This window comes from Brassica rapa, chromosome A09, assembly GCF_000309985.2.
Source record: "Brassica rapa cultivar Chiifu-401-42 chromosome A09, CAAS_Brap_v3.01, whole genome shotgun sequence".
NCBI classification, from domain to species: Eukaryota; Viridiplantae; Streptophyta; class Magnoliopsida; order Brassicales; family Brassicaceae; genus Brassica; species Brassica rapa.
Genome location: NC_024803.2, coordinates 32,854,548 through 32,881,100, shown reverse-complemented (window position 1 = coordinate 32,881,100; position 26,553 = coordinate 32,854,548). Strand labels below are relative to the sequence as shown.

Sequence of the window (26,553 nt, the reverse complement as noted above, 5' to 3'; positions counted from 1 at the left end):
GGCCCATTATTGTTCACTGTGGGTATTCAGGGTTTAGCGAGACTCCTCCTCCGTTTCAAGTGAGTGTTGGCATCTCGGCCAAGTCACAGTCATCGGATAATCAAATGGGTTTCGGCGCGATTAGATCGATTCTCCGTCCATTGTCGCGAACCCTAGCTTCTCGTGTCGCCGCTAGCTGCTCGTCTCCGCCGTTCCCTGCTGCGAAGCCCTTGTTATGCTCCTTCTTCGGTGGATCGAGGCTGCCATGGATTCCAGTGGCTAACCATTTCCACAGCTTGAGCTTAACTGATACTCGGCTCCCGAAGAGACGACCCATGACTCATCCCAAGAAGAAAAGATTCAAACTTAAACCTCCAGGTTTGTCCTTTCGTTTTGATGGATCGAGTGAAACTGGGGATGAGTGTTGTCTGATTGAAATGGAGTTAGTGTGTCCTTTAACTAGGGTTTAGTATGAATCTCGTGTACTCTAAAGTGGAACGGGGCTCTGTTAAAGCTAAACTTGAGAGTGTTTCTACTGAAGAATTTGGTAAAAGATTGATGCTTTGTTTGTGAAATTGGGATGTGTGATTGTAATCGTGTTAGTGTACTCTTTATAGAGATAGAAGTTGATATAGAGACAGAATATTATTGTTTGGGATGAGTAACAGATTTAAGGAAAATGCAGGGCCTTATGCATATGTTCAGTATACTCCTGGCGAGCCAATTGCTTCCAACAATCCCAACGAGGGTAGTGTTAAAAGAAGGAATGCCAAGAAGCGCATTGGCCAGCGCCGTGCTTTCATACTGGTACGTGTGCTTTCTTTCAAGATTGTACATATTATTAGGTGTTTGTTTCTGGTAATTGTTAGAACAAACTTTAGATGAGAGATCTTGGATCCGTAGATTGTACAAATGGATAAAGGTGTGTGTCTATGTCGAGGAATCACAGTCACTGACGGGAAGGCTGTATCTCTCTTGCTTCTCTGTTTTGTTTCCATTTTCCTGACGAAACAATGTTTCTACTTTCTACATTGTTAGGATGTGATGAGGAATCTGTAAACGTTTAATCAATAGATTGTATCTCTATTTTGTCCCGTTTCTTAGCAGAAACCATATGAGATGTTTTTATAGATAGATTCTGTTACAAACGAGTAATGTCAGTTTTCTGATGAGATGGAGTCATCCTGAATTGTGAATACTTTTCACAGTCTGAGAAAAAGAAGAGGCAAGCGCTGGTGCAAGAGGCGAAGAGGAAGAAGAGAATCAAAGAAGTGGAACGTAAGATGGCCAAAGTCGCAAGGGAGAGAGCTTGGGAAGAAAGGCTGGCTGAGCTTCAGCGACTCGAGGAAGAGAAGAAGAAATCAATGTCTTCTTGAATTGCTTTCACTCAACCAAAAAACAGAGAATAAATCTTTCTCTCTTGTTTTCTTTTGACTTAGTGATTTGGTCCTACTCTTTGTTGTTTTCGAGAGATTTACTGTTTCTTGTTTCATGAGATTGTTGTGTGTTGAGGATGGTCATCATTTTATCCAGCAAGAGAAGTCTAAACAAGTCTCGGAGGAGATGCTCTCCTTCTTCAATAAGTTACGCACGATAGAGTAATCTATGACGCTAGTATCAGTTAAACCAGTAATGTGTATCCGATAGTGAAACAAAGTGTGTTTTTTCGCAAAATAAAGACAAAACAGATCTAATAGTCTTTTATATCATCCATTGTGTTTCTTGTTCCATAAGTTTCTACACAATTCTCTTTTGTCTACGGTAGAAATGTCTCTTCTGGATCATGACGATGACGAGCCAGCCGCCACATGTAACCTAAATAGAAAAGTCTTTGTTCTCTATATATCAACTCTGTAGTAAGAAAAGTCTTTGCTTGGTTGCTGCCTGCTGGTTTACTCAATCTCTCTCTCTCTTTCTCTTTCATCTATCCAAGAATCATGGCGAGAGAAGTGAGAGAGCAGAGGATAAAGACCAACGGGGTTTGGTTAAACGTGGCCGAGAAAGGAGACAACGGAGGTCCTTTGGTTCTGCTGCTCCATGGCTTCCCTGAGACATGGTTCTCGTGGCGTCACCAGATTGACTTCTTGTCGGGCCATGGCTACCACGTAGTTGCCCCAGATCTCAGGGGCTACGCTGACTCTGATTCACCTCCGAGCCACGAGTCTTACATAGAGGTGTCAACTGGGCGGGCTGACCATGGGCTAGCCCAGTCAAATTCATTTTGGGCGGGCTATGGACGTGCCCAATTAATAAATGGTCAAACTGGACAAAAGACCAATTGGTACATGGTCCAGTTGGGCGAAGACCAAATGGACAATGGGTGTCCATGGGCTTCATAAAACATGATTTCATGAGTTTAATAAAAGAAAATATAACTTTACAATTTAACCCAAAAAACAGTTTTATCGTTAAAATAAAAAATTAACGATTTTGACGGAAAACGTAATTTCACAATTTTGACGGAAAAATGAATTTCATAAATTTGGCGGGAAAATTTAATTTTTCAGTTTTGGCGGAAAAACACAATTTCTCGGTTTTGGCGGAAAAACGCAATTTCTCAGATTTTGGCGGGAAAACATAATTTCTCGGTTTTAGCGGGAAAATTCAATTTTTCGGTTTTAGCGGGAAAACACAATTTCTCGGTTTTGGCGGGAAAGCACAATTTCTCAGATTTTGACGGGAAAATACAATATTTCGGTTTTGGCGGGAAAGCACAATTTTTTGGTTTTGGCAGGAAAACTCAATTTCTCGGTTTTGGCGGGAAAACGCAATTTCCCGGGTTTGGCGGAAAAACCCAATTTCTCGGTTTTGGCGAAAAACGCAATTTCTCGGTTTTGGCGAAAAAACATAATTTCTCGGTTTTGGCGGGAAAATATAATTTCTCGGTTTTGGCGGAAAAACGTAATTTCTCAATTTTGGCGGAAAACGCAATTTCTCGGTTTTTGCAAGAAAACGTAATTTCTCGGTTTTGGCGGAAAAATAAAAAAAAATTCGGTTTTGGCGGAAAAACGCGATTTCTCGGTTTTTACGGAAAAATGAATTTTTTTCGATTTTGAGAGGAAAACATAGTTTTACAGTTTCGACAAGAAAAAAATTACTTTTATAATTTTAGAAAGTAAAAATAATTTCAAAATTTTAGAAATAAAATCTAAACTAATAATTAAAAAATAATTATAAATATTATTGGGTGTCCATGGGCATGCCCATTTGGACATGGTCTTTAATTGGTCTTGGATATTTGTTGGACCATTGTCCAATATGGACCACCCATTACTGCCCAAAACTGAAATGGTCCAAATGGTCATGCCCAATTGGGCCATGGACGGACCATTTGACAGCTCTAGTCTTACACGGTGAGCCACCTTGTTGCTGACGTCATCGGTTTGCTCGACCACTACGGCACTGCTCAGGTGAAAATAAATATCTCATCAACTCTGACTACCATTTTTTTAACTGATTTTAGAATTCAGCTACATGTTTTTTATCTTATAAGATTCTTATCAAAGTCCTATAAGATTATTTTTATGTTTAATGGTATTCTTTTTGTCAACCACATAATTAAACTAAATATCCTGATGTGTTACATCCTAATTTGATTATTTTTTTTTAAACAAATGTACAGGCATTTGTGGCAGGGCATGACTGGGGAGCAACCATAGGTTGGTCTCTGTGTTTGTTTAGACCAGACCTAGTCAAAGGTTTCATTAGCCTCTCTGTTCCATATTTTCCAAGACATCCGAATCTCAAACCTTTGGAGTTTTTCAAAAGCTTTGGAGATGGGTTATACATCTCCCAGTTCCAGGTAAAACTTTAAATCACATTCTGTTGTCATAGTACCACTAATTGTTATCCCTTGATTTCAATTTCTTGTTTCACAAGAAACCCGGAAGAGCTGAGGCTGCATTTGCAAAACATGATATCTTGACGGTTATCAAGAAGTTCTTACTCACAACAAGAACTGATTACTTGGTGGCTCCTCCTGATACAGAGATCATCGATGATCTTGAGATACCATCGACTATTCCAGATTGGATAACCGATGATGAGCTTCAGGTTTATGCAGACAAGTTTCAAAGATCTGGATTCACAGGCCCTTTAAACTACTACCGAGCCATGGATCTGTGAGTTTCACATCTCTCATTGAGTCTTTATGTTTTAATAAAAAGGGTATTGAAGAGAGAATTTCAGGAACTGGGAGATAATGGCACCGTGGCAAGACTCCAAAATAGTTGTTCCGACAATGTTTATTTTCGGAGACAAAGATAATGGAAATGAAGGAGAACATGGAAAGATGCAGTATGTAAAAGGAGAGATGTTCAAGAGTCTTGTACCAAATCTTGAGATTACTGTTATTGAAGATGGTCATCATTTTATCCAACAGGAAAAGTCTAAACGAGTTTCAGAGGAGATGCTCTCTTTCTTTAACAAGTTAGGGAACACATCAGAGTAAAGTCATGCTGTTTTATGGTATAATAGTGTTTAAGTAAAAGTACTAATGTGTTTCAGAGAATAAAACCCTTGTGTGATCCTAATAACAATTAATGATTTTGTATTTGTTTTTGTTCAGAAATAAAGAAATTAGAAGCCAAATCGGATCGGGATCGGTGCATAAAACTTGAAATTTAGGTTATATCTGTAAACTTGAAAATGATTTTGTTCCTAATGAAGTTATATGCCAAACTTTAATTTGTTGAAAATAGCCAAAAGTCCATATAAAATTTCCATTTCTTTTTGGGTAATCATCAATATTTTAGATGACTTTATAACAAACACCGAACTCAGTAGAGTAAAATAGTGCCAACAGAAAATCAAACTCTACATAAAACAAGAAATATTAATCAACCACATGACTCAGACAGGAAAGCACAAGTATATTGCATCTAACACCAAACTTAGTACTGTAGTTTTTTTTTTTTTTGCTAAAGACCAAACTTAGTATTGTAGTTGTTAACAAAAACAAACAAACACACATACACACCAAACTCATCAATTAAAACATATCCAAAAGAAATCAACCTCTACACATATCAAGAAAACGTTAATCATATCAAACCCATATGCCTTTTAAGTATCTAGTAATGAAAACTTAATTAGACATTTCAATGGTTAACTCTCCTACAGATCCTCCGGATCTCACCATTTCTCCCCGTTAACGGCGAGATGTTTCCCATCTTCACCATTGACTTTGCATACTGCTCAAAGAACAATTCCTCATTCGCCCCGTAAAGCTTGACCAGCTCCATGGAGTCTCGACTCTTTGTGTACAAAATCTCATCAGAGCTCAGGAGTCCTTTAAACGTCATCAGATTCTTGAAGTAGTAGTTATCAAACTTATTTGGCGTCATATAGTCGAGAGCAAAGAGGTTCTGGTCGTCACCAGAAATAGGACATCCCTGCTGCAACATTGAGGCGTAGTTTTGATTCAAAGTCTGGTCGCGATCGCTATTTCCAGAATGGTTGTATAGCCTTTTTCGGAAGCTCTTGCACCTCGAATTTCCTATCGTATGACCTCCTACATTCAAATGATAGCTTTTAATTCTAAAATATAACAATACTACTAGTACGTAATGGTTCATGCAATTTGACAGAACGTATGAGGCATTATGTTGAAACAGAGACAAAATGTATTTTGCCACAATAAAGAAAACTGTATATATATATATATACACATATATAGTTTTTTTCCAAATTAACAAAAAGTGTAACACAAACTCTAAACCGGTAAAATTTGATCTTCTTGTAACTAATTAAAATTAAACTTAACATTCAATTCCTAAACTTTACCCAAGAACAACTAAATCGTAGACTACAAAACATAATCATAGACTCGGTTGGCACATTTTCTTAATATTAGCATAACTAATTAGTATTTTCAAATCTATATTTTTAGCCTTTTTCAAAAAATAAAAAAAATTATAAGTTGATCGAATCATATGTTTACCACCAATAATTTGAATGAACTATAATACCTAAGAGAGCAACAAGATCGATAAGACCGAGTCCTTGGTCGTTGAACTTGGTGACAATTGTCTCAAACGTAGAGCTGACAACAGGAATATTGTTGTTAGAAGCAATCAAGCATGCTTCCCTTGCATCTCTTCTTCCTAAATATACTTCCCAACTCGGGCCACCAGTCTGTATATAACTGAGTTAATTAACGAGTCTTCGTAATAATATTAATACGGGAATTGACTTACAATAACAGTAGTGTCTCTAGCAACGAGAGCCAAAATATCAGCGCAAGAAACTGTTTGGGGACACTCATCTTCCAAGGCAGACTTGATATCGTCGATGACTTCAAACCCTCGGGCAGAGTCTACGTTTGTGACTGCTCGTTTCTCGCTTTCTATGGTTCCACTATTGTCTAATAATAAAGAACCATCACATCCCTGTACCACCCAAAAAGAAGGCATTATTTAGTTTTATCCATAAACATTGTTATAGAAAAGAATCTAAATTTTGTCAAACATTGACGAAGCAGTCATGGAAATGAAGCCTAAGCAATGAGGCTGCCATGCGAGGGTCGTTGGAGTGTGCTTTGGCGACGAAAGATTGGACAATGGCTTGTGCTTTAGGGCACGAGTTGTCGTAAAACTGAGGGGAGAGGGAGGATGTGCTCGTGCATTCTTTGGTTTGAGAACTCATACAAAGATGAAATAAGGCAACGAGGACGATTTGAGTGAGAACAATGCACATCACTGGCTTTGCCATTTGATTCTTTTTCGAGTTTTTGGGACTAGTGATTATTGCGTGGAATGCATGGTTTCATTTAATTTATAGATGAAGACTTGATTAGTTACCTTATACTGTACTTACCTAAACTTTGATTTCTATACAGTTAGATGGGCACATTCAATGTGAGTATTTGGTACTCATACTGTCTATATTCTAAATTTCTAATTAACATTTGGTTTTATGTATACCCCAATAAAATGTTAATGTGTTATTAATTAAGTACTGTCTTACAGAACTTCAAGTAGTACCCAAAAGCGTCATCAGTATTATATGTATCCATGTATGCATTGAACATTTGGACTATCACTTGGTCATGGTGTACTTTTGGGTGAAAAAAGGTAAATACGAATTATAACGACTGCTTGTTTCTTTGGGGTTGAAAATGTTGTCATAAATGATTGGTTAGGCATTACGTCGCTTACGATAGACGTCAGTATCTTTTTGTTAATCAAATTAGGAAGATGCCAATGGACTCGGGAATCGACCCGTGTACTGAAAAACATGATCTCTACTCACTTAAAACAATTTGAAAGCAAAAGCCAAAATAGAGATTTTATATCAATTCCACGAAATTTAACCCTATCAGTTGCATTACATCACATGCAACCACCATACGCGTAACACAAATATGCCTTACAAAGCCACGTCATTATGTTTATGTATATTCTGACTTAAAAAGCCACGTCGTTATATTATTACATGATACACAACACTTTAGTACATGCAAGAAAGTTTGATTAAAATTAATCTAATGATGACCGCCGGGAAGCTTTTCTTTGATCTTCTCCATGATGCCTTTCTTCTCGTGGTGAACGGCGCCAGTGCCGGTTGCATCATAAACGGGTATGGTGCTGGTTGCTGAAGAAGTCTGGTGGGACCCATGATGACCTGGCAGCTTCTCTTTTATCTTCGCCGTGATTCCCTTCTTCTTCCTCCTCCCACCTAGCCCATCGTCCTCCTGCATGCCAATTGTGATATATACTTCAAAACGCCAACCATAACTTAAATTAAGCATTTAGCCGATGTCCGCTAAAAGAATAAAAGGAATGAAAAGATAATACAAACAAAATGATTTTTTTTAATGATTAACTATTGTTTCCTTTCAAAGTTTGATAAATAATATTTTGTTATATAATTTTGTAAAAAATAAAAGAATGAGAATGAATATAAAAATTAGTTCTATTAAATGGTGTAAATATAATGAGTGGTTACCATAAATTTTAAGGGATGAAAAGAATCACTACAACAAAAATATTACCCTAAAATAAAACCAAACAAAAGGTATTGTAATGAACTCTGGTATTGGAAAACATGATCATTACTAGGGATTGTTTATATATGAGAATATGCGATCACTAGTTTACTACATGGTTTATAGTCTAAACTTCTAACCAACATGTTCCTGTGACTTGAAGTTAAAATAAATGAAACATTTGATATCGTTTATGATACTAAAGTAACTACTAGAGTGAATTAGTACACATTAATTTATTGAAAATTTAAAATGTTGCGTAACAAATTTAGTTGTATAGAAAATAAAGGAAAGAGAAGCAAGTATATCGTACCGAGCTAGAACTAGAGCTAGAGCTACTTCCAGAGCGGTGAAGCATTCCGCTCAAACCACCACCACCTTCTGTGTGATGACCAGCCATGACTGGAGCTCCTCCATATGCCCCGGTGCCTATTGGGACTGGATTCCCGTACTGGTCAAGCTGAGGGTGAGTCTGCTGCGCTCCGGACTGGTTTTGGTAAGACTCCATTAATGTTCCTCTTCGACTTGTTTTAGCTTTTGAGTAGATATAGTCTTATCCTCGATGAAGATTCATAAGCTCATCAATAATGCTTTTTATAGAACCGGCATCGGATAGGAATGTCATACATGAAAATAATTTAGTGTTGATTACGAGAATCACACGTGGCGATCACCTAAAACGTTGGTGTAGTGGTCAGCGCCACGTATCAAGTTTTAAATGTACACCGTAAATTAACTTATTTGGGCCGGACGGGCCTTTGCTTATAAACACAAGGGGCCTAATGTATATTTCCCTGTGTAAACGCCGTCGTTTCATATATGTTTACACCTTTAATGTTGTCGTTCATCTTTTGATTTTGGGATTATTCTTTTTGCTTTTCCGCTCGAGATTTGAAATTGAAGGGTTCTAATTCTAAAAGATGGATCCAGATGCAGTCAAGTCGACCCTCTCGAATCTGGCTTTCGGAAACGTATTGGCGGCAGCTGCTAGAGATTATAAAAAGGTTTAGATCCATCAAATGCGATATGCCTTGATCTCAACCTTTTCTGAAAATTTGTTTCGATTTAGATCTTTATTTTATCGGTCAGTTTCTTTCTTTATGATTATTAGATTCATCAGCCAAGTTGTGATTTGTGTTACGTCTCTAAAAGTTGTAGAATTTTATGCACATTTTTGTAGATATGATAATAATAAAATGTGAGGCTTTGTTGGGCAGGAAGTGCTTGCAAATGAGAAGGCGCAATCATCAAAACATGTCAATGAGGAGGTTGATCTTGATGAACTTATGGATGTAAGTGCAATTGTTTCTTGTTTTTGAGAATTTTGAAGCTTTATGTCTCTAAACTGTATGATGTACATACTTGCTCATGTTCTGTAGGATCCAGAGCTGGAAAAATTGCACGCTGATAGGATTGCTGCACTCAAGGTGATATAACTTTTTGGCCTTTTTAGTTATGCAATTGTTTAATATTATTGGTGTGAACTAAACCTCTTCTGGACAGAGAGAAGTTGAGAAGAGAGAAGCCTTCAAAAGACAAGGACATGGTGAATATCGAGAGGTAAATGAGGGAGATTTCTTGGGAGAAGTCACCAGGAGTGAGAAAGTGATTTGCCATTTCTACCACAAGGAGTTTTACCGCTGCAAGTAAGATCTCCCTCCAGCTTTCTTTTTTTTTTTTACTTTTGCTTTTATCTTCTGATATGTGAGCTCATACAAAACATATATATATATATATATATAGGATTATGGACAAGCATTTGAAGACTCTTGCGCCTAGACATGTGGACACTAAGTTCATTAAAGTAGACGCAGAGGTCAGTGGACCAATTGGTTAAAGATAGAAAAAGGGAAATGGCTTTTCAACAATCCGTATGTTTTGTGAATCTAATGGTTAGCTGACATAATATGCAGAATGCTCCTTTCTTTGTCTCAAAGCTTGCAATAAAGACATTGCCTTGCGTTTTGCTTTTCAGGTTCGTTTCATTCTTACATACATTGTTTGTTGCTAGGTGTTATACTGATAGAGTATGGCCTTTTCTGTTGTTTATTATTCTTAGCAAGGGAATTGCGGTAGACAGGCTTGTTGGGTTCCAGGATCTGGGCACAAAGGACGATTTCACCACGACCAGACTGGAGAACGTTCTGATTAAAAAAGGTATGGAGGACCTCACATCCACCTTATTCAGTAATTACAGCTCAGACAGAGTTCTGTTTTCTAAAATGTGCAAATCATTAAACAGGAATGCTCAGCAAGAAGAAGAAAGAGGAAGATGATGAAGATGCCGAGTACCAAGAGAGCATAAGGCGTTCAGTTAGGTCTTCAGAGAATCTGGACTCTGACTCTGACTGATCAAAGCAATCTAACATCACAGATTTGCATTTCTGCTTTTCTCTATTTTGCCTTTTACTCGTTTGTTATGTATTAGAAAAGGAAACTTCGATATAATATCCAAACGGTAAAATGCTAAATGACATTGTATGTTGCTATATATAATGCGCCATTGTTATTGTTGCTGATACATAAACATTGAACTGTTTGCTTAAAAACGTGCCATCATCAGGTCCTGTGTGTTGGTGTTTTCGTCCACACCCCTCCTCTAAAGCCAACATCTTCGATCGGGAAAGTCTCTAGCTCCGGACACCAGTTTGCGTGCACTGTCCTAAGGTACGGCATTGACAGTTGAAGCTCCTCCCAATCCATTTCTAATTCCGACAAGGAATGAAACATCAAAGCTTCGATTCTCCAGTGAGTGTTAGTCTCAGTTTCCCAGAATCTCTGATGCATTTTCGCCAAATTACCTGAGCATATCGACATGTACCTCAACATCGGAAGCCTCTTAGGACTCAACCACGAGGGACTCAGTTTTCCAGGATAGAACTCTAGAGAAAGCTCATGGAGCTGGTGTGGAGGAGTGAGAGCATCTATCTTGGTTATCAGATTGTCACCGTAGCTATCATAGCAGTTGATTGAGAGTAACATAAGCTTGGATAAGTTTACCAAAGAGTCAAGCTCATCTTCTTCTATCTGGTCGCCACGAGTCAGAGAAAGACCAAGTTTCCTGAGGTTTGTGAGGTTCCTGACTTCACTAAGCTTGCATCCATTGCTCGACATGGACGGCTTAAATCCCAACAGCACTTCGAGGTTCCCGAGGCTTCCGATTCCCTTGGGGAAGTACTCAAGTGATCCACAGTTTGTCATGTCAAGCACAAGGAGTTTCTTGAACAAGACAATGCAAGGCTGAAGCTGTTTCAGGTTCTGACAGTAGCTCGCGTCTAGAATCTGAAGATTCTGGAGATCTTCCATGGAACGAGGAAGCTGGATCAATGGATGCGTGTTGCTCATGCTAAGACACGCCAAGTGCTTAAGGCTCGCAATCTCATCCAAAATATCAGACAGAGGAGCATCAAATATCGATTTAGAGATGTCGAGAACCCGCAGATACTTGCAGTCAGTGAACTTCTTAGCTAGCTCTGAGTTAAGCTTGTTCACTTCACCTGTCTTGGTTGTTGACACTAAGCCTCTTAGTCTATGGTTAACTCTGACCTGCTTCTCCTCAAAGTTCCCACTAATCCCAATGTGACGACAGTTGAGACCTTCAGAGTTAGAGAAGGAATCGTTCTTCGCTATATCAATAACCAGATCACGAACCATGTCATGAATCTTGCAAGTAACAATGGTTCCACTATATGTCTTGTCAACAACTTCAACTAAACACCTGTTGGTGAGTCCTGAGAAGCAGTCTTCTCCCGACTCAGTTGCAGATCTTCCGTTTCTCAACATGACAAACCCTTCTCCGATCCATCCATGTACTAGCTGCTGTTTTGGTATAACACAGTCTTCTGGATAGAGCGAGAGCGTGAGAAAGCATGATTTGAGATGAGAAGGGAGTTCATCATAGCTCAACTGAAGAGAAGACATCACGTTGTCGGTTTCAGAAGTGTTTCCTCTAAGTTCATCTTGAAAATACTCTGAGATTCGCTTCCATTCATGATAGACATGGTCCTTACACAGAAGCAAACCACCAACGGCTTTGATCGTCAACGGCAAGCCTTTGCACTTGGTTACAATCTCCTTCCCAACATCCTCAAGCTCAGAACGCTCACACACACCATTGTTAGCCGCAAAGGCCACTTTACAAAACAGCAGCCAGCTGTTGTCAGCGCTAAGCAGCTCTGGACGGTGAGTCTTCTCCCTCGCCTGAACCTTAACCGCCACAGATTCTGATCTTGTGGTGACAATAACGCTCCCACCTTGTCCTCTAGGTAGTCCTTGGTGAATCTTGTCCCACCAACTCAAGTTCTTGTCCCAAACATCGTCCATCACGATCAAGTACCTTTTCCCCATAAGATACTGCTGGATTTTCCTCAGCAATGTTCCAAGATCATCTCCAACGCTTGCGTCGCCCAAGTTCCTCAATATGCTTCTCATGATCTGTTCTTCGGTAAAGGTTTGGGAGACAGAGACCCATATCCTTCTTTCGAAACAGTTCTCTATCTCCTTGTCGTTGAACACTTCTTGAGCTATAGTGGTTTTACCTAGCCCTCCCATTCCTACAAAGGCCATCATCAGCAACTCGCTGTCTTTTGAGTTAAATAGCCACTCTTTGATCTTTCTTTTGTCTCCTTCAAGACCAACCACTTGAGTATGGTCATACACTGGAGAGCTCCACCGATCAGTTCCGTTGTCTCTCCCAACATTACTCGGCGTCCTGAACTTGAAATAAGGCTCTACTTTAGTCTTTATGGATGTTATCTTCTCGTTGATCTCTTTGAGTCGTTTGCTTTTCTTGTACTGAAGCGAGACTCTAGCAGGATAGAGCCGTGAAAGCCACGCGTTTGATGGTCTTTGCTCGTTGTTGTTGTTGTCGTCTTCAGCTTCATTACCATCAGCGAGCTGACAGTCCACGAGTATGTCCTCAGCTTCGTAGACCAGTTCTCGCAAGTCTGACACGAGTTTGCGCAAGACGTCGTTAGTCCTCTTCTGCCTCTCTGCGTCTTTGAGAAAGGACTGCATATACTGCAACTCGTCTTGCAAATCTTTCAGCTGTTTGTTGTATTCAGACACAACTCGGCCTTTTTCTTCGAGGATGTTCAAGGCTTTTTCGAGACATACTGTCACCACAGCGTCCACCATCTCTGCAACTGAAGAAAGATTCTAAGCAACAATCTCAATCAAACGGATAAAGAATCACTAACACAAGATAAGATAATCGGTATTTTTTTCTCAAGAACATCGAGATGAATCTAACCAAAGTAATCAATCGTTTATGGTAATAGAAGACTTACGAGGGAGGGAGTGTGAGCAGACAAGGATCTGAAGCTCGTGATGTTTGGATCTTTTGCTTTTTGTTCGACTTTTCAACGTTTATAAGTCAAGAGTCAACTAAACTCGTTTTCTTGGTTACTTGCTACCGACTACGAACTTATTTCCAGTCGGCTCTTTTAGCATCTTATCATTGAACCGGAATGGGCCCGGTTAACGTAGGATTCGTTGATCAATTCAACATTTCTTACTAATATTGTTTGATAGTGGGTTAGATAATTTAAAAAAAATTAATATCGTTTAATATAGGGTTAATATATTATCTACCATAAGCTGAGATTTAAATAAATTAAAAAAACTATCCTGAAAACGAAAAGGATTTTTAGTAACATTCTATCAATAGGTAGCCTGATAGTATTCAACAAAACAACAAAGAATAGGACGATTATTCATCATTTTTAAATAAGTGAAAAATAAAATGATAATTGACATATCTCTGAGATGAAGAGAGAGTTTTCTTCTAAGCTATGTAACTATTATCTTTTGGCCTACCTTTCATCATTTTCAAATTTCTTTGCTCTTAAGAACACGATCAATCCATGGAGTATTTGATCCACAGAGTCATTCCTCATCAACTGTTCAGCTATCTCTGCTGGTGTAACTTTTATTTCCCGGATAAGTTCCTCAATCTCCTCGAAAAGTACATGATCTTCAACCTCAAGATAGTTTGAAGCCAAAACCTTAAAACCAGCTGGTGTGCAATAAGACATGTGAATGTGCACGTCCATACGTCCTGGCCTCAACAATGCCGGATCCAATCTTTCTCTGTAGTTAGTCGTGAACACTATGATCCGCTCGTTACCACAACTTGACCATAGTCCGTCAACAAAATTCAATAGACCAGACAGTGTGACCTGAACAAAAACATCATGTATGAGCTTAAGCTATGATAAAACTTAAGAAATATATATATATATGCGCATAGATAGCAAATCAGTTATAAGCGAAACTATTTTTCTAAAAATAAGTGCTACCTAAATGCTAATTGCAAATCATTTAAAAACAAAACCATTTAAAAAAAAACTCGGACGCCTAGACGCTATTTCTCTACAAAATGCCTATTTATTGAATATTGATAAAATAGACATTACCGGTTTATCCAGAAGATCACTATGCTCATCAGCACTCCGGTCCTTAAACTCGATGGAACAATCAATATCTTCTACAACCAAAACCGAACGGTTTGCAGTAGACATCAGTAACATACGCAGCTCAGCATTACTCTTAACCGATGCCAAGTCCAAGTCATAGATATCAAAGTTAAGATGATTAGCTATGGCTGCGATCAAGCTTGACTTTCCTGTACCGGGTGGACCATACAACAAGTACCCTCTCTTCCAAGCTTTCCCTACTCTCCCGTAAAAGCTTTTACGCTGCACAAAACAATCAAGATCCTCTACCACGTTCTTCTTTTCTTCCGGATCCATGGCAAGTGTCTGAAACGTGGAAGGATGGTCGAGAGTCACAGAGGTCCACTCGGAATACGAACCAAGTGTAAAGATCTTAAGCGTTTTAGTCTTTTGCTTCATCAGAGCAGCTTGTTCCACCACAAACGGTAAGTAAGATTCAAGAACCATCTTCTTGAACTTCTTGTTGAACCTGAGCTCGTAAGAACGCACCTCTGACTTCAAAGTAGAGTTCAGGTCTCGAGGGTTACGAAAATCCTTCTTCTTCACGGGAAGGCACACGAGGACCCAGCTCAGCTTCACGCCGTCGAAAGTATCCACAACTTCCTCGTCGCGTTCGACCGTCACGCTGAAGTTTCTCTGTTTCTCAAGTTTGTTGACTTTGATTCTTCTAGTGGATGGAGATATCTTGGAGGCTAGGTAAGCCTCTGCGGCTTCAAACATTTGGTTGTTTTCAAAGCCTCCAAACTCTTCAATCACAACTGTCATTTGAAAACCGAAGTGGCTGAAGCATTTGCGGATACCACAAGAGATGAAGTCATGCACCTCGGCTGGCATGTAGTCTTGGATCACTGTTCGAGCTAGCATTGCGGCTGCTGCCACCGATGCGACCGCCGTGAGAGCTGTTTTGGCGGTGGCTAGGTGAGATGTTTCAGAGGAACTCATCTCCAGAAACAAGAAACTAACAAAAAAATAAATATTGTGTAAGATATGTATAACAACAGTACTGTATATGTTACTAGGTTACGTGCCATAGGGATAAATCTGATTAGGTTGATCGAACGGTGCTGAGATTTTTTTATGATGAGCATACAAGTTGAAAATTTAATGATTAAAAAGAAGAAAAAAGATTTGTGAGGGTTTAAGGAGATACTTTAATAAACAGCTTCTTGTCTTTGTTTGGTGGTCGAGCGTGGAAAGATGAAGGCCATTCTTCTGCGATCACTAAACCCTTTCAAGAAACCTCTGGTCGCAAGATTTTGAGATGATTAGGTACGAGGGTTTGGGAGTATTTAACTGGAGATGGATCACTGATCGAATGGTGTAAAGTGGGCCACGATTACGGCCCATTTAATATGTTAAAACTTAAAAGTACTCGATAGCCTGCCCCAGAGTCTTCTCGAGTCTTTTTTTCGGTCAACCTTTATGTCTTCTGGAGTCTTGGTCGCTGCAAAACTGCAGTAGACAAGTTATCACATCGAGAATCAAATTATGGCACTCTTAGAGCATAATTAACGGGACACTTTAAGAGGATTTGTTAATGGTGGAGCCCGTTAATTTTGCAAAAACCGATCACAAAACATATCAAACTAAAGATCGATCTTTGTGGGGGGGGGGGGGGGGGGGGGGGGGGGGTTTTGCATTGTTTACGGATCTCACCGATACGTGGCGGTCCGTGATTGATTGGTTTATAATTTCTTTTCTTTTTTTTCAAACAAAAAAAGAAAAAAAAATTAACAAACCCTCAGCGTTAATGGTACTCTTACCATTTTTTTTTAAGAATGGAACTCCCATCAAGAGTTTATTAATATTTTTTTAAAAAAAATCTAGGCATTTAGGCAATTTCGGATATGGAGTAGTTCGGATAAAGAATTAAAGATCCATTTACTATATTACCTATTTTTCGGTTCGAATATTTACGGGCTTATTTCGGTTCAGATAGTAAACCTAGCCACCTAGGAATCATAAAATATCGAAAAAAATTTGGTTCTCATTTTGTTACAGTTCACATTTGGTTATGGTTCCGGTTCAGTTACTTCGGGTAGTTCGGATTAAATATTAGATATTTTGGGTAAAATATCAAATAATTAAATAAAAATTTCAGATATTTTGAATTATTTTAGATAATTGGATAAAAATATTCGGATGCTTTCGAATAGTTTGGAACTTTACAATCATTTAGTTTTTTCAAATATTTTCAGATACTTTTAATAGATTTTTAAATATAAATATATATTTAGTTATGTTATATGTATATATAATTAATATTTTTATATATTTTGGGTATCCATTTGGTTTTCTGTTCGGTTTGGTTATTTCATATATAGAAATATATGAACCATTCAGATATTTGAGGGTTTTGGTCTGATTTCAGTTTTAAATATCTCGGTTCGGTTCCGGTTCAGATCTTCTATTTCGATTGAGTTTATTTTTTTTTAACGCTGGATAATTATGCTATCACAAACTATGAGAAATATTACAGACGATTCTACAGTCGACAATTCTACCTGCCTTATTAGGATTCACGTCTAACTGCATCACCTGAGCCGCTTTATCGGATCCACGCTTGAAGGTACTCCTTGCGCCATGCTGCAGATCTCTTGTAAGCCTTTTCTCCATTTATTCGCATAATTTGGCCTTCTCCAGGAATCGAAACTCAAACCTCCTGGTGTAGAAGCATTAATAAACCCTTAGTCAAACCACTGGACCAAGGGAACTTCCGCAATTTCGATTGAGTATAAATCCCAAAATTTTATTATTATTATTTACAAAAAATTAATAAAATAAGTTTATAGGAACTTTAACATTACACAAATGAAATCATACATTTAAATAACAATAAAATATCTGCGATGAAATTATCGATATAATAACTTTTATAATTTGTAAAAGCATTAACAGGTTATTTTCTCCAAAAAAAATTCAGATCAAAAATATCTAATTGTAAAAATTCTCAAAAAATCAGTGAAGAGTTACTCTTTACCTTATTGCGTAATTGCTGGATCTTAAGGCGTTTATATTGTGTATCTATACTATTATTTGAGAGGTGAATTTGCTTAGTTGTCATATTTTCCATGATTTTAGGATAAATCATTAGTTTAATTAATATTATTATTTTAAATTTTATTTTAATATAGTATTTATCATGATATTTAAGATAAATTATAACATTAATATTAATATATATAATTATCATGATATTTAAAACATTTTAATTAATAAATAAATATTAACAATGATATTAACAAACTATAGGTATTCCGTCAATGAATTAAGAAGAAGATTTCATGTTTACCATTTTCATTTTTATCTTTACCACCACAAAAGAGACATTATTAAAAATATCTTCTTCATTAAATGACAAAAGACTCTTATACTCTTGTTCTCTATATATATAATAAATGTTTATATAAATGAATAAAAATTAAAAAAAATCAAAAAATATAATTGTTTTTTATGTTTTTGAATTATACTTTTTCAAATTAGAAATTTTTTATAAATTAATTTTTTGAATTTTTTTTCAAAATTTCTTTTTGAAATCAAAAATTATGTTTGAACCTATTTTTTAATTTTTCAAAATATTTTTAAGTATTTATTTATATATTTATTAGAATCCTAAATTTCAAATTCTATAAACCCCTCAACTGTAAACCCTAAGTCTAGATTAATTAACTCTAGGGGTATAAATAAAATTTACCTTTCATTAAAAGTGAGGGTAAAAGTCTATATATATACTTTCATTAAAAGTGAGTGTAAAAGTGGTTAATATAAATGTATTTTACCTTTCCTCATAATTATGCTTATCTTCTATTAATTATGATTTTACTGACTTAATTTTATTGAAAATATTGATCAAATATTAGATTATGACAATATTAAAGTTAAGATTAAAGGTAAAGCATCATTGAAAATATGTCGTAAATATAAATTATATAATTATGTTAAATAAACATTGAAAAAATATATATAGAAGCATAAAAACTAAGATTAAAACATTAAATAACACTAAAACCTAACAAAAAATAAGTATAATATAAGAAAATAGAGAGATAATGTTTTATAATTTATTATTTTGTGTTTTGTTCCACTGTTTTAAAAAAAACTAGATTATAGAGAATATATAACCTTGATATTTTATGGGTTGTGATTATTTATAATCCTTTATGTGCTACTGAATTTTTTTCAGTCTACAAATACAGTAAGTTTTTAATTTCAAATCTAAATTTCCTATTTATTACTATAGAAAAGATTTTGATCCAAAATACACATTTCATATATAAAACTACGAAACAAATGAACATAATTTAATATTTTGATTACCAATATGTATATTGAATTTTTATAATTTATAGTATTTAATTTAAAAGTGTATCTAATTAAATAAATTTTTATATACAAATAAATATTAGGATTAAAAATTGTTAGGAATATAGTCCGCACAAGGTGCGGACCATCAACTAGTTTGTTTAATTTTATAAGTTTTCAATTATATATGTACCATCATCTGAATCATGTTTTTTTTTAATAAAGCTGAAACTTAGGACTTCATTATCAAAAATCTGGAAGTTGTAAACATTAACCAATAATAAATTGACCTAGTGGTTGAAATTTTTGGATATAGAAGGGATTGGAAATGATATGTTTTCTTAAGCAGAGTTACTTTGTGAGTGCTCTAGGATAATTTTAATGATTTATTTTACTATTTTATTTAGTGAAATAGTCCATGCTTTTTGATGGTCTGATCCATATAATGTGCTATGGATCTATTTTTTGAATGAGGTACTATGTGCTATGGATCTTTTCACGTGTAGCTCCTTCAAGTGGTCTATCTGGATCCACATCTTGCTTATTAATTTGTAATGTTACATCATTCCAAAATACGAAATCAACAATAAACTCATCTCATTTAAACTATACTCTTCCAAATCTCACAGGTTAATGTTACTCGCTTCCTCATGTTTGACCTCATCTTGGCCATCGTCGATCTTCTTGGCTTTTAATAACTCGACCAAACCCTCAAGAACCTTATCAACACGATCATTCCTCGTAACCTGTTCATCCACCACTTCGTTTTTCTTAACCTCCGAATCTTTACCCTTAGTGGTCTTGTCCTTGTTCTCCAATTCTTTCTCTTCCTTCTTGGCTTTCTCCTCTTCGTTTTGGATCTTTTTCACTTTCAAGAACTCAACTAAACCTTCAAGAACTTTATCAACCGTGTCATTCTTCATGAGTTGTTCCGCCACCTCAGCAGGACTAACCTCGGTTGCCTCAATACCTTCCCCGATCTTACTGAAAAGCTTATGTTCTTTGATCTCTAAATAGTTTGAAGCAAGAACTTTGAAAGTACTCGGTGTGCAGTACGACATGTGAATGTGCATATCCATGCGTCCTGGCCTCAACAACGCTGCATCCAGTTTCTCTTTGTAATTGGTCGTGAATATTATGATCCTTTCATCGCCACAACTTGACCATAGACCATCAATAAAATTTAGTAGTCCAGAGAGTGTCACCTTTTTGTAACGTGGGTCATTACTTTCTTCTGACTCACGTGGAGGTTCATCAGCTGCCCTATCTTTCAACTCGATTGAACAGTCGATATCTTCCACAACAAGAATAGAGCGGTTAGCAGTAGCAATCAGCAATCTCCGTAGCTCGGAGTTGTTGCTAACCGCGGTCAACTCTAGGTCATAAACATCAAAGTTGAGATGATTAGCCATGGCTGCGATCAAGCTTGACTTCCCTGTACCTGGTGGACCGTACAACAAGTAACCTCTCTTCCAAGCTTTACCAACCCTTTTATAGAAGTCCCTTCGCTTCACAAACTGGTCAAGATCGTCCATCACGTTTCTCTTGACATCTGAATCCATTGCTATGGTCTTGAAGGAAGAAGGATGGTCAAGAATCACAGAGGTCCAAGCCTCTGAGTAGTTCCCATACATGTTATCTGGGTCAAGAGTAAAGATCTTGAGTGTTTTCTTTTCTTGCTTCACCACCGCAGCTCTTTTGACCATGAATGGCAAGTAAGACTCAAGAGCCATGTCCTTGAACTTCTTGTGGAAGCTGAGCTCGAATGATCTGACTTCTGATTTGAGTGTGGAGTTTAGATCCCGTGGGTTGTGGAAGTTCTTGGACTCAACATGGCGGCAATGGAGAACCCACCGGAACTTGACGCCGTTGAAGGTATCCACAACTTCCTCGTCACGTTCCACGGTGACGTTGTAGTTGTTTTCTTTCTCGTGTTTACTCACTTTGATTCTTTTGTTTGAAGGAGAGATCTTGGTGGCTAGATAGGCCTCTGCGGCCTCGTAGACTTCGTTGTGTACAAACCCTTCAAACTCTTCGATGACTATTGTCATTTGAGATGAGAAGTAGCCAAAGATAATGCGGAAGCCATAAGAGATGTATTGGTGCACCTCGTCTGGCAAATAGTCTTGGACTAGTGATTTAGCTAGCATTGCGGTTGCAGCCACTGATGCGGCGGTTGTGAGAACCGTCTTAGCCGTGGCTAGACGGGTTTCCGCGGAAGAAGAGTCAGAGGAACTCATTTTCTTTGGCTTTGGGGTGTCTTTGTTCTGAGTACCCAGAACTCATATTTATTATTAGTGGGAACCATGGACTAATAGAAGCAAGGAATAAGCGAGGATCATTTCGTTGCAACAACGTCGAAGTTTCTTTCTAATAAAATAATTAAAAAGACAAAGAAAAGTTGAGTTCTAGTGGGGGTCCCATGACTTGGTCATGTGGTTTTTCTGATTTGTCGACATGAGAAAAGAACGTGCTTCAAACGAAAATTAGAAATAAATAGTAAACAAAGACTGACTTAACGTGTGGGTCATTCTTCTATTAAAGGTAATCTTAGAGAAAATATAGCGACTTGTATATTATTATCACAATCAACTCCAAATCATGTAAAAGAACAAAATGTTTGAATCAAATATAATTTTAATTGCTTTGAAGATCTGGCGTGGTACTAGTTTGAATAAGCTATATATATGCATTTATTTTATAGGAAAACAACAACTTCCAATGGAGGAATACAAATAGCAAACGATATCAAGTAGTTACAGTAAATTCCAAAAATCAAATATTACAGATGGGTGACTCTATAACTTATTTGTAAGAGAATTGACATATACGTTTGAATTTGAAATTATAATTGCATGGATATTGTATTAAACCCATTAAATTGTGATAGGCAATATAAGAGATATTATATAAGAGATATTGATTTTTGTTTTTTAATATGGTTGATACTCGTTTCTTAAAGTCCAACAATTCACTAATTTGCTTATAAAAGATTAAAAGACATTGAATTTAAATTTAAATATAAAAAATGTATAGATCTACTATGTATATTCAAACTGAAAGTAGAATCTAAAATTTTATAAATACACTACGTGATAGTATATGCTTTTGTCTACTTGATATTCTTAACTAAACTTAATTAATAACGTTGACTTAATAATTTAACACTTATACATATTGAATTTAAAATCATATTCATAAAATATTAGTATCAAAGTCCATAAAATTACGCTGCAAAATCTTATATATTAAAAGAGAAGTCACAACTTTGACTCATGTGTGATTTAAAAAAAATGGACTTAATGGACTTATCACTAGAAAGTCATGTTAAATTTAATTTCTAATATTATCATTATTATAGATCTAAATAACTCACTTTCTAGATTATAGGAACTAAATAATATGTCTACTACATTATAAGAACTAAATAATTATCAATCTTTTTTTAGCAAAAAAAAACGTGATCTGGAAACAACCAATTCAATAAAAAAATATACGATAAAATTATTATGTTTTAAAAATATACGATAAAATTATATTAATATATACCAATATAGAATTGAAAACAAAATGTTTATATAAAAATAAATGAAAATAAAAACCCGTGCGGTTGCGCGGGTCGAGATCTAGTGTGTATATTAAAATCGTTGACAAAAAAATGCATGTGTATTAAAATCTAGACTTCAATATAAATATTTATGTTATGTTCTATATCGTGAGTGTTATAATATTGAACAAGACTTAGGTTTACCCCTAAGGTGAATCTTTAAATTCACATTTCTCTTTTATTACCAATTAAAATGCCACATAGATTAATAATAAAATATATTATTTTCTAAAAAAAAATCTAACATAATTGAAAAAAATAATGACACTCATTTAATGACACTAACGCTACTAACTAAACCTTAAATCTTAAATTCTATATTTTAAACCTTAAATCTAAACTCTAAACCCTAAATTCTAAATTCTAAACTCAAACTCTAAACCCTAAACCCAAACCCTATATCTTAAACCCATATCCTAAATCCTAAACTCAAACCGTAAAATCAAAACCCCAACCCTAAACCTTAAACTCAAACCCTAGATCCTAAACTCAAACCTAAACTCTAAACCCAAATCTTAAACCCTAAAAAACAACATCAACATTAACCCAAACCTTTAGGATATAGGATTTGGGTTCGGGGTTTACAATTTGAGTTTAGGATGTAGGGATTAGGTTTAGATATATGGTTTGAGTTTAGAGTCTATGATTTGAGTTTAGGATATAGAGTTTGGGTTTAGGGTTTAGGATTTGGGTTTAAGATATAGGGTTTGGGTTTACGGTTTACGGTTTGGGTTTAGGGTTTAGGATTTAGGTTTAGGGTTTAGGGTATATATTTAAAGTTTAGGGTTTAGTTAGTGGCGTTAGCATCATTAAAATTGACGTTATTAGTTTTTTCAATTATTTCAGATTTTTTAAATAAAATTTATTTATTTTATTATTAATTTAGGTGGCATTTTGATTGGTAATAAGTAAAGATGTGAATTTAAGGTGAACCTAAGTCTTGTTAACAAGCACGAATCGGAATGCTGCGCGTAGACGGAGAGTCTAGCTCCTCATTGTGGACCTTGTTGCTAAGAATGCTAATATCATATTAATGATGTATAGATTTTACAAAAGTTAAATCTAAAGTTACTCTATCAAGGCAAAAGAAAGAAAAACAAGATAGAGCAAAATCGGTTAAGACGGCAACACCCAAACCTTTCGGTCCTTTCCTATGTTACATGGAAACGGAAGCGGGTACGTGGAAGCGGAAGCGTAAAGAAGCGCAGAAGCGAGATTTTTTAAAATATTAGGAAGCGGGTACGTGTTGGAAGCGTATATATATATATATATATATAATTTTTTTTAAAAAATTAGGACTAAAATTATATTATTTAAATTTGAAATAAAACATTTATTCATTTATAATAATTTTGAAATGATTTTATATTAAAACTGTAAAAATACACATAATTTAGTTTACAAACAAATCTTATATTACTTATTTTTAATACTTCATAAAAAAATGACACAATATATTTCAATATGTGCTATATCTTTAATAAAAAATCCCAATGCATAAAGATAATTTATAGTATTATTTTTGATATTTGTATATTTATAACTTAATAATCATTACTATTAATTTTATTTTATTTTATATAGATTAAAAATATGGTTTTATATTTTATTGATATATATTGTATTTTTTTTTAAAACGGAAGCGTGATTCCAAAACGGAATCGTAAGCTTCCAACAGGTTTTTAAAAAGAATATTTTAGAAACGTTTTGGAATCGAGATTCCGCAAGCTTTCACAAGGTTCCGATTCCGATTCCGGTTCCGAAGCGGGAAGCGGACGTCCGATGAAGCTTCCGTGCAACGTAGGTCCTTTCTATACGTTGACCTTTGACCCGCACGATAGACTAATTAAGAGCAAGTCACGGTAGGTCACACACCACCATTAAGCCTGCTTGTATGGAAGGAGACCTTTATCAATGACAAACGAAGGATAAAAGGCTATGGTCTACTGAACAATCATAAATTATTGTCGATGACGATGTATAAAGGATCTGAGTTCCATCCCATTAAAACATAATTATGTTTTAGTTGTATACTAGGTAATAATTCATGTCATGAGCGAAAAATTTTCAATTTATACAATTACAATTTTTTTTCTTTCAAATTAAGCATGAAGATGGTTTGTGTAAATCTTTTTTCTTGTTTAAAACATGTATAAATAGTGAATGGCAGATTATGTATATTATGTTTATCTTTCTGTTGTTCATTTTTTAATTACATAAAAACACTCAGACTAATAATAATGTGATTTTTTTTTTAATGTGATACATAAGGGGAATGTGTGTTCACTGATCTTTCAAAAAAAATATTTACCATTTATCTGTTCAAAATAGTTTTGGTTTATCTTATTTACATCACCTATATTTTAATATGTACAATCTATTAAAACATAATCACAAAGTTGGATTCAACTTGATTCTAGGTAGAATATTTTTTAAAAAATATACTTTATATATTTCTCTTAACCTATACTATTACTAACTACTCACATTTAAATATAGCCTAACAGTAGCTACAAATATCTGCAATTGTTTTTGAAATAATATGAACTTCCATATTTTACTAACTAAAGATTCTGAAAAACCCAATTAGATTTACTTAATCTTTAATATTATATTTCCTAAATCATTTTTAAAATATTTTCAATATCCAGTCAAAAATATTTACTGCCAAATATGAAGTATTGGTATTGGTTCTTACATTTTAGATGTGTCACAATATAACTAATTGTATTCAAAAGATATGTACCGAGCAAGGTAATATGATTGTTTTTGGTACAAATATCTAAATCTGTTTCAGATACATTTATTATTGAGATATTTTTAGGTTCATATACATCAAAACCAAACTCATCCAGATCCAGAAAGACCCAACTCAAAATCCACACATAAATTTATAATACTCAAGCGGAGCCTAACTAAAAAAATCATACCCGAAAGAAACAATATGTACCTAAATAGATAGCCAATGTTCATGCCTAACTGATTTTATAAACTAATTAAAAAATTATTTCTATGTGTTTAGCTAAATTAAGTGATGTAGAAAGAGTTTTTTATTTAGTAAAATAATTATACGCCGTGAAAAATTAAGTGAAAATAAATGTAATACATTTTTATTATTTTGTAAGTTATTTTAGTCACAAAAATATGTCTTTGAATTATGTTTTTGGCTACGTAATTTTCAACGATTGAAACTAAAATAAATACAGTTTTAATCAAACAAACTTAACCAGACGTTTAACTATATGCAAAACCTAGTTATTTATATTTTTAATTTTATAATTGGCACAAAGTTAATGTTGAAAACTAATAAACAAAAATATGTACTATTATTTTTATGGTTATATAATTAGTGATGTGATGTATTTTAAGGAAATATAATTAATGAAATTATTAAACTGAGTGAAATATGAAAAAAAATTTAATATAATTATATTAATGAAAATACTAAAGGGACACTATACTTCTATTTTATACTGCTATTCATGTTTTCAAACAATTTTTATTTATACTGATATCTATGTTTCCAAACAATTTCAAAAGATATTTTAGTTTTAATAATATAAACTAGAGACTGTTCTGCGCATCCGTGCGGATATTGGTTCTTACATTTTTATGCATTGATTTTTTTATAATTATATATTTTACATGGTTCGTAATATAACTAATTGTATTCAAAAAACCTGGACTGAATCGGATAATATGGTTATTTTTGGTACAAATATCCGAGCCCGTTTCAGATATATTTGTTATTGATATATTTTTAGGTTCCTATGCATCAAAACTGAACTCTTCCAGACCCAGAAGGACTCAATTCAAACCCACACATAAATTTATAATATTCAAGTGGACCTAATTAAAACAAAAAGATATCCGAAAATAATAACTTGTACCTAAATTGATAGCCAATTGTCATATACCTAACTGATTTTATAAACTAATAAAAATGATTCTCTCTATGTATTTGGCTAAATTAAGTGAAATAGAAAGAGTTATTTTATTTAGTAAAATAATTATATGGAGCAAAAAAATAAGTGACAATAAATGTCATACATTTTTATTATTTTGATTTAAGTTATTTTTTATTCACAAAAATATTTGTTTCAATTATGTTTTTGGCTACGTAATTTGCACCGATTGAAACTAAAAAAAAAGTTTTAGTAAAACAAACTTAACCGAACGTTTAACCATATGAAAAATCCAGTTATTTTAGATTTTTTATTTTA

At 35.0% G+C, this 26,553-nt stretch overlaps 8 protein-coding genes across 10 annotated transcripts; 3 read left to right on the top strand and 5 right to left on the bottom strand.

The window, feature by feature from the left end:
- Positions 1-40: 40 nt before the first annotated feature.
- LOC103841022 lies at positions 41-1,559 on the top strand. The gene is made up of 3 exons (XM_009117534.3): positions 41-357; positions 665-786; positions 1,188-1,559. The coding sequence occupies exons 1-3, from the start codon at positions 105-107 to the stop codon at positions 1,353-1,355; spliced, it is 543 nt and encodes a 180-aa protein (XP_009115782.1). The 5' UTR covers positions 41-104; the 3' UTR covers positions 1,356-1,559.
- Positions 1,560-1,679: 120 nt separating this feature from the next.
- Positions 1,680-4,676, top strand: LOC103841021 (epoxide hydrolase A). 2 transcript variants are annotated; one of them, XM_033281169.1, is made up of 6 exons: positions 1,680-2,147; positions 3,330-3,389; positions 3,602-3,781; positions 3,859-4,100; positions 4,168-4,446; positions 4,547-4,676. In XM_033281169.1, exons 1-5 carry the CDS (start codon positions 1,917-1,919, stop codon positions 4,427-4,429), a joined length of 975 nt encoding a protein of 324 aa, XP_033137060.1. In that variant the 5' UTR covers positions 1,680-1,916; the 3' UTR covers positions 4,430-4,446; positions 4,547-4,676. The 2 variants fall into 2 exon arrangements, with proteins under 2 accessions (XP_033137060.1, XP_009115780.1); XM_009117532.3 differs by lacking the exon at positions 4,547-4,676 and having other exon boundaries at positions 4,168-4,531.
- A 274-nt stretch (positions 4,677-4,950) lies between these two features.
- On the bottom strand, positions 4,951-7,016 carry LOC103841020 (peroxidase 36). The gene is made up of 4 exons (XM_009117531.2): positions 6,448-7,016; positions 6,177-6,368; positions 5,949-6,114; positions 4,951-5,491 (listed from the first exon to the last, which is right to left on the bottom strand). The coding sequence occupies exons 1-4, from the start codon at positions 6,688-6,690 to the stop codon at positions 5,079-5,081; spliced, it is 1,014 nt and encodes a 337-aa protein (XP_009115779.1). The 5' UTR covers positions 6,691-7,016; the 3' UTR covers positions 4,951-5,078.
- A 247-nt stretch (positions 7,017-7,263) lies between these two features.
- LOC103841019 (dehydrin Xero 1) lies at positions 7,264-8,554 on the bottom strand. The gene is made up of 2 exons (XM_009117530.3): positions 8,280-8,554; positions 7,264-7,672 (listed from the first exon to the last, which is right to left on the bottom strand). Exons 1-2 carry the CDS (start codon positions 8,472-8,474, stop codon positions 7,463-7,465), a joined length of 405 nt encoding a protein of 134 aa, XP_009115778.1. The 5' UTR covers positions 8,475-8,554; the 3' UTR covers positions 7,264-7,462.
- A 177-nt stretch (positions 8,555-8,731) lies between these two features.
- On the top strand, positions 8,732-10,477 carry LOC103841017 (thioredoxin domain-containing protein PLP3A). Its single transcript, XM_009117527.3, has 8 exons — positions 8,732-8,970; positions 9,184-9,258; positions 9,346-9,393; positions 9,470-9,612; positions 9,710-9,782; positions 9,880-9,941; positions 10,026-10,123; positions 10,209-10,477. Exons 1-8 carry the CDS (start codon positions 8,887-8,889, stop codon positions 10,316-10,318), a joined length of 693 nt encoding a protein of 230 aa, XP_009115775.1. The 5' UTR covers positions 8,732-8,886; the 3' UTR covers positions 10,319-10,477.
- Positions 10,412-13,424, bottom strand: LOC103841018 (disease resistance RPP13-like protein 4). Of its 2 annotated transcripts, none has more exons than XM_009117528.3 (2): positions 13,255-13,424; positions 10,412-13,110 (listed from the first exon to the last, which is right to left on the bottom strand). In XM_009117528.3, the coding sequence occupies exon 2, from the start codon at positions 13,100-13,102 to the stop codon at positions 10,526-10,528; it is 2,577 nt and encodes an 858-aa protein (XP_009115776.1). In that variant the 5' UTR covers positions 13,103-13,110; positions 13,255-13,424; the 3' UTR covers positions 10,412-10,525. The 2 variants fall into 2 exon arrangements, with proteins under 2 accessions (XP_009115776.1, XP_009115777.1); XM_009117529.3 differs by having other exon boundaries at positions 10,412-13,104; positions 13,255-13,375.
- Positions 13,425-13,595: 171 nt separating this feature from the next.
- LOC103841016 (AAA-ATPase At3g50940) lies at positions 13,596-17,567 on the bottom strand. Its single transcript, XM_009117525.3, has 3 exons — positions 15,572-17,567; positions 14,383-15,379; positions 13,596-14,145 (listed from the first exon to the last, which is right to left on the bottom strand). The coding sequence occupies exons 2-3, from the start codon at positions 15,361-15,363 to the stop codon at positions 13,780-13,782; spliced, it is 1,347 nt and encodes a 448-aa protein (XP_009115773.1). The 5' UTR covers positions 15,364-15,379; positions 15,572-17,567; the 3' UTR covers positions 13,596-13,779.
- Positions 17,568-19,226: 1,659 nt separating this feature from the next.
- Positions 19,227-23,463, bottom strand: LOC103841015 (protein HYPER-SENSITIVITY-RELATED 4). The gene has a single exon (XM_009117524.3). It carries the CDS (start codon positions 20,961-20,963, stop codon positions 19,347-19,349), a length of 1,617 nt encoding a protein of 538 aa, XP_009115772.1. The 5' UTR covers positions 20,964-23,463; the 3' UTR covers positions 19,227-19,346.
- Positions 23,464-26,553: the final 3,090 nt, after the last annotated feature.

Bases quoted from the DNA above. Each gene is read 5' to 3' on its own strand.
- LOC103841019 (XM_009117530.3), bottom strand. From the start codon at position 8,474: ATGGAGTCTTACCAAAACCAGTCCGGAGCGCAGCAGACTCACCCTCAG. The intron at 7,673-8,279 runs GTACGATATACT...ATTGGCATGCAG, and splicing joins CTAGCTCTAGTTCTAGCTCG to GAGGACGATGGGCTAGGTGG.
- LOC103841016 (XM_009117525.3), bottom strand. From the start codon at position 15,363: ATGAGTTCCTCTGAAACATCTCACCTAGCCACCGCCAAAACAGCTCTC. The intron at 14,146-14,382 runs GTAATGTCTATT...GTTTTTGTTCAG, and splicing joins GTGATCTTCTGGATAAACCG to GTCACACTGTCTGGTCTATT.
- LOC103841015 (XM_009117524.3), bottom strand. From the start codon at position 20,963: ATGAGTTCCTCTGACTCTTCTTCCGCGGAAACCCGTCTAGCCACGGCT.
- LOC103841017 (XM_009117527.3), top strand. From the start codon at position 8,887: ATGGATCCAGATGCAGTCAAGTCGACCCTCTCGAATCTGGCTTTCGGA. The intron at 9,783-9,879 runs GTCAGTGGACCA...CATAATATGCAG, and splicing joins TCATTAAAGTAGACGCAGAG to AATGCTCCTTTCTTTGTCTC. The intron at 10,124-10,208 runs GTATGGAGGACC...ATCATTAAACAG, and splicing joins GAACGTTCTGATTAAAAAAG to GAATGCTCAGCAAGAAGAAG.
- LOC103841020 (XM_009117531.2), bottom strand. From the start codon at position 6,690: ATGGCAAAGCCAGTGATGTGCATTGTTCTCACTCAAATCGTCCTCGTT. The intron at 6,369-6,447 runs GTTTGACAAAAT...TGGGTGGTACAG, and splicing joins TCCATGACTGCTTCGTCAAT to GGATGTGATGGTTCTTTATT. The intron at 5,492-5,948 runs GTATTATAGTTC...ATTTGAATGTAG, and splicing joins CGATCTTGTTGCTCTCTTAG to GAGGTCATACGATAGGAAAT.
- LOC103841022 (XM_009117534.3), top strand. From the start codon at position 105: ATGGGTTTCGGCGCGATTAGATCGATTCTCCGTCCATTGTCGCGAACC. The intron at 358-664 runs GTTTGTCCTTTC...AGGAAAATGCAG, and splicing joins ATTCAAACTTAAACCTCCAG to GGCCTTATGCATATGTTCAG. The intron at 787-1,187 runs GTACGTGTGCTT...TACTTTTCACAG, and splicing joins AGCGCCGTGCTTTCATACTG to TCTGAGAAAAAGAAGAGGCA.
- LOC103841018 (XM_009117528.3), bottom strand. From the start codon at position 13,102: ATGGTGGACGCTGTGGTGACAGTATGTCTCGAAAAAGCCTTGAACATC.
- LOC103841021 (XM_033281169.1), top strand. From the start codon at position 1,917: ATGGCGAGAGAAGTGAGAGAGCAGAGGATAAAGACCAACGGGGTTTGG. The intron at 3,782-3,858 runs GTAAAACTTTAA...TTGTTTCACAAG, and splicing joins TATACATCTCCCAGTTCCAG to AAACCCGGAAGAGCTGAGGC. The intron at 4,101-4,167 runs GTGAGTTTCACA...AGAGAATTTCAG, and splicing joins TACTACCGAGCCATGGATCT to GAACTGGGAGATAATGGCAC.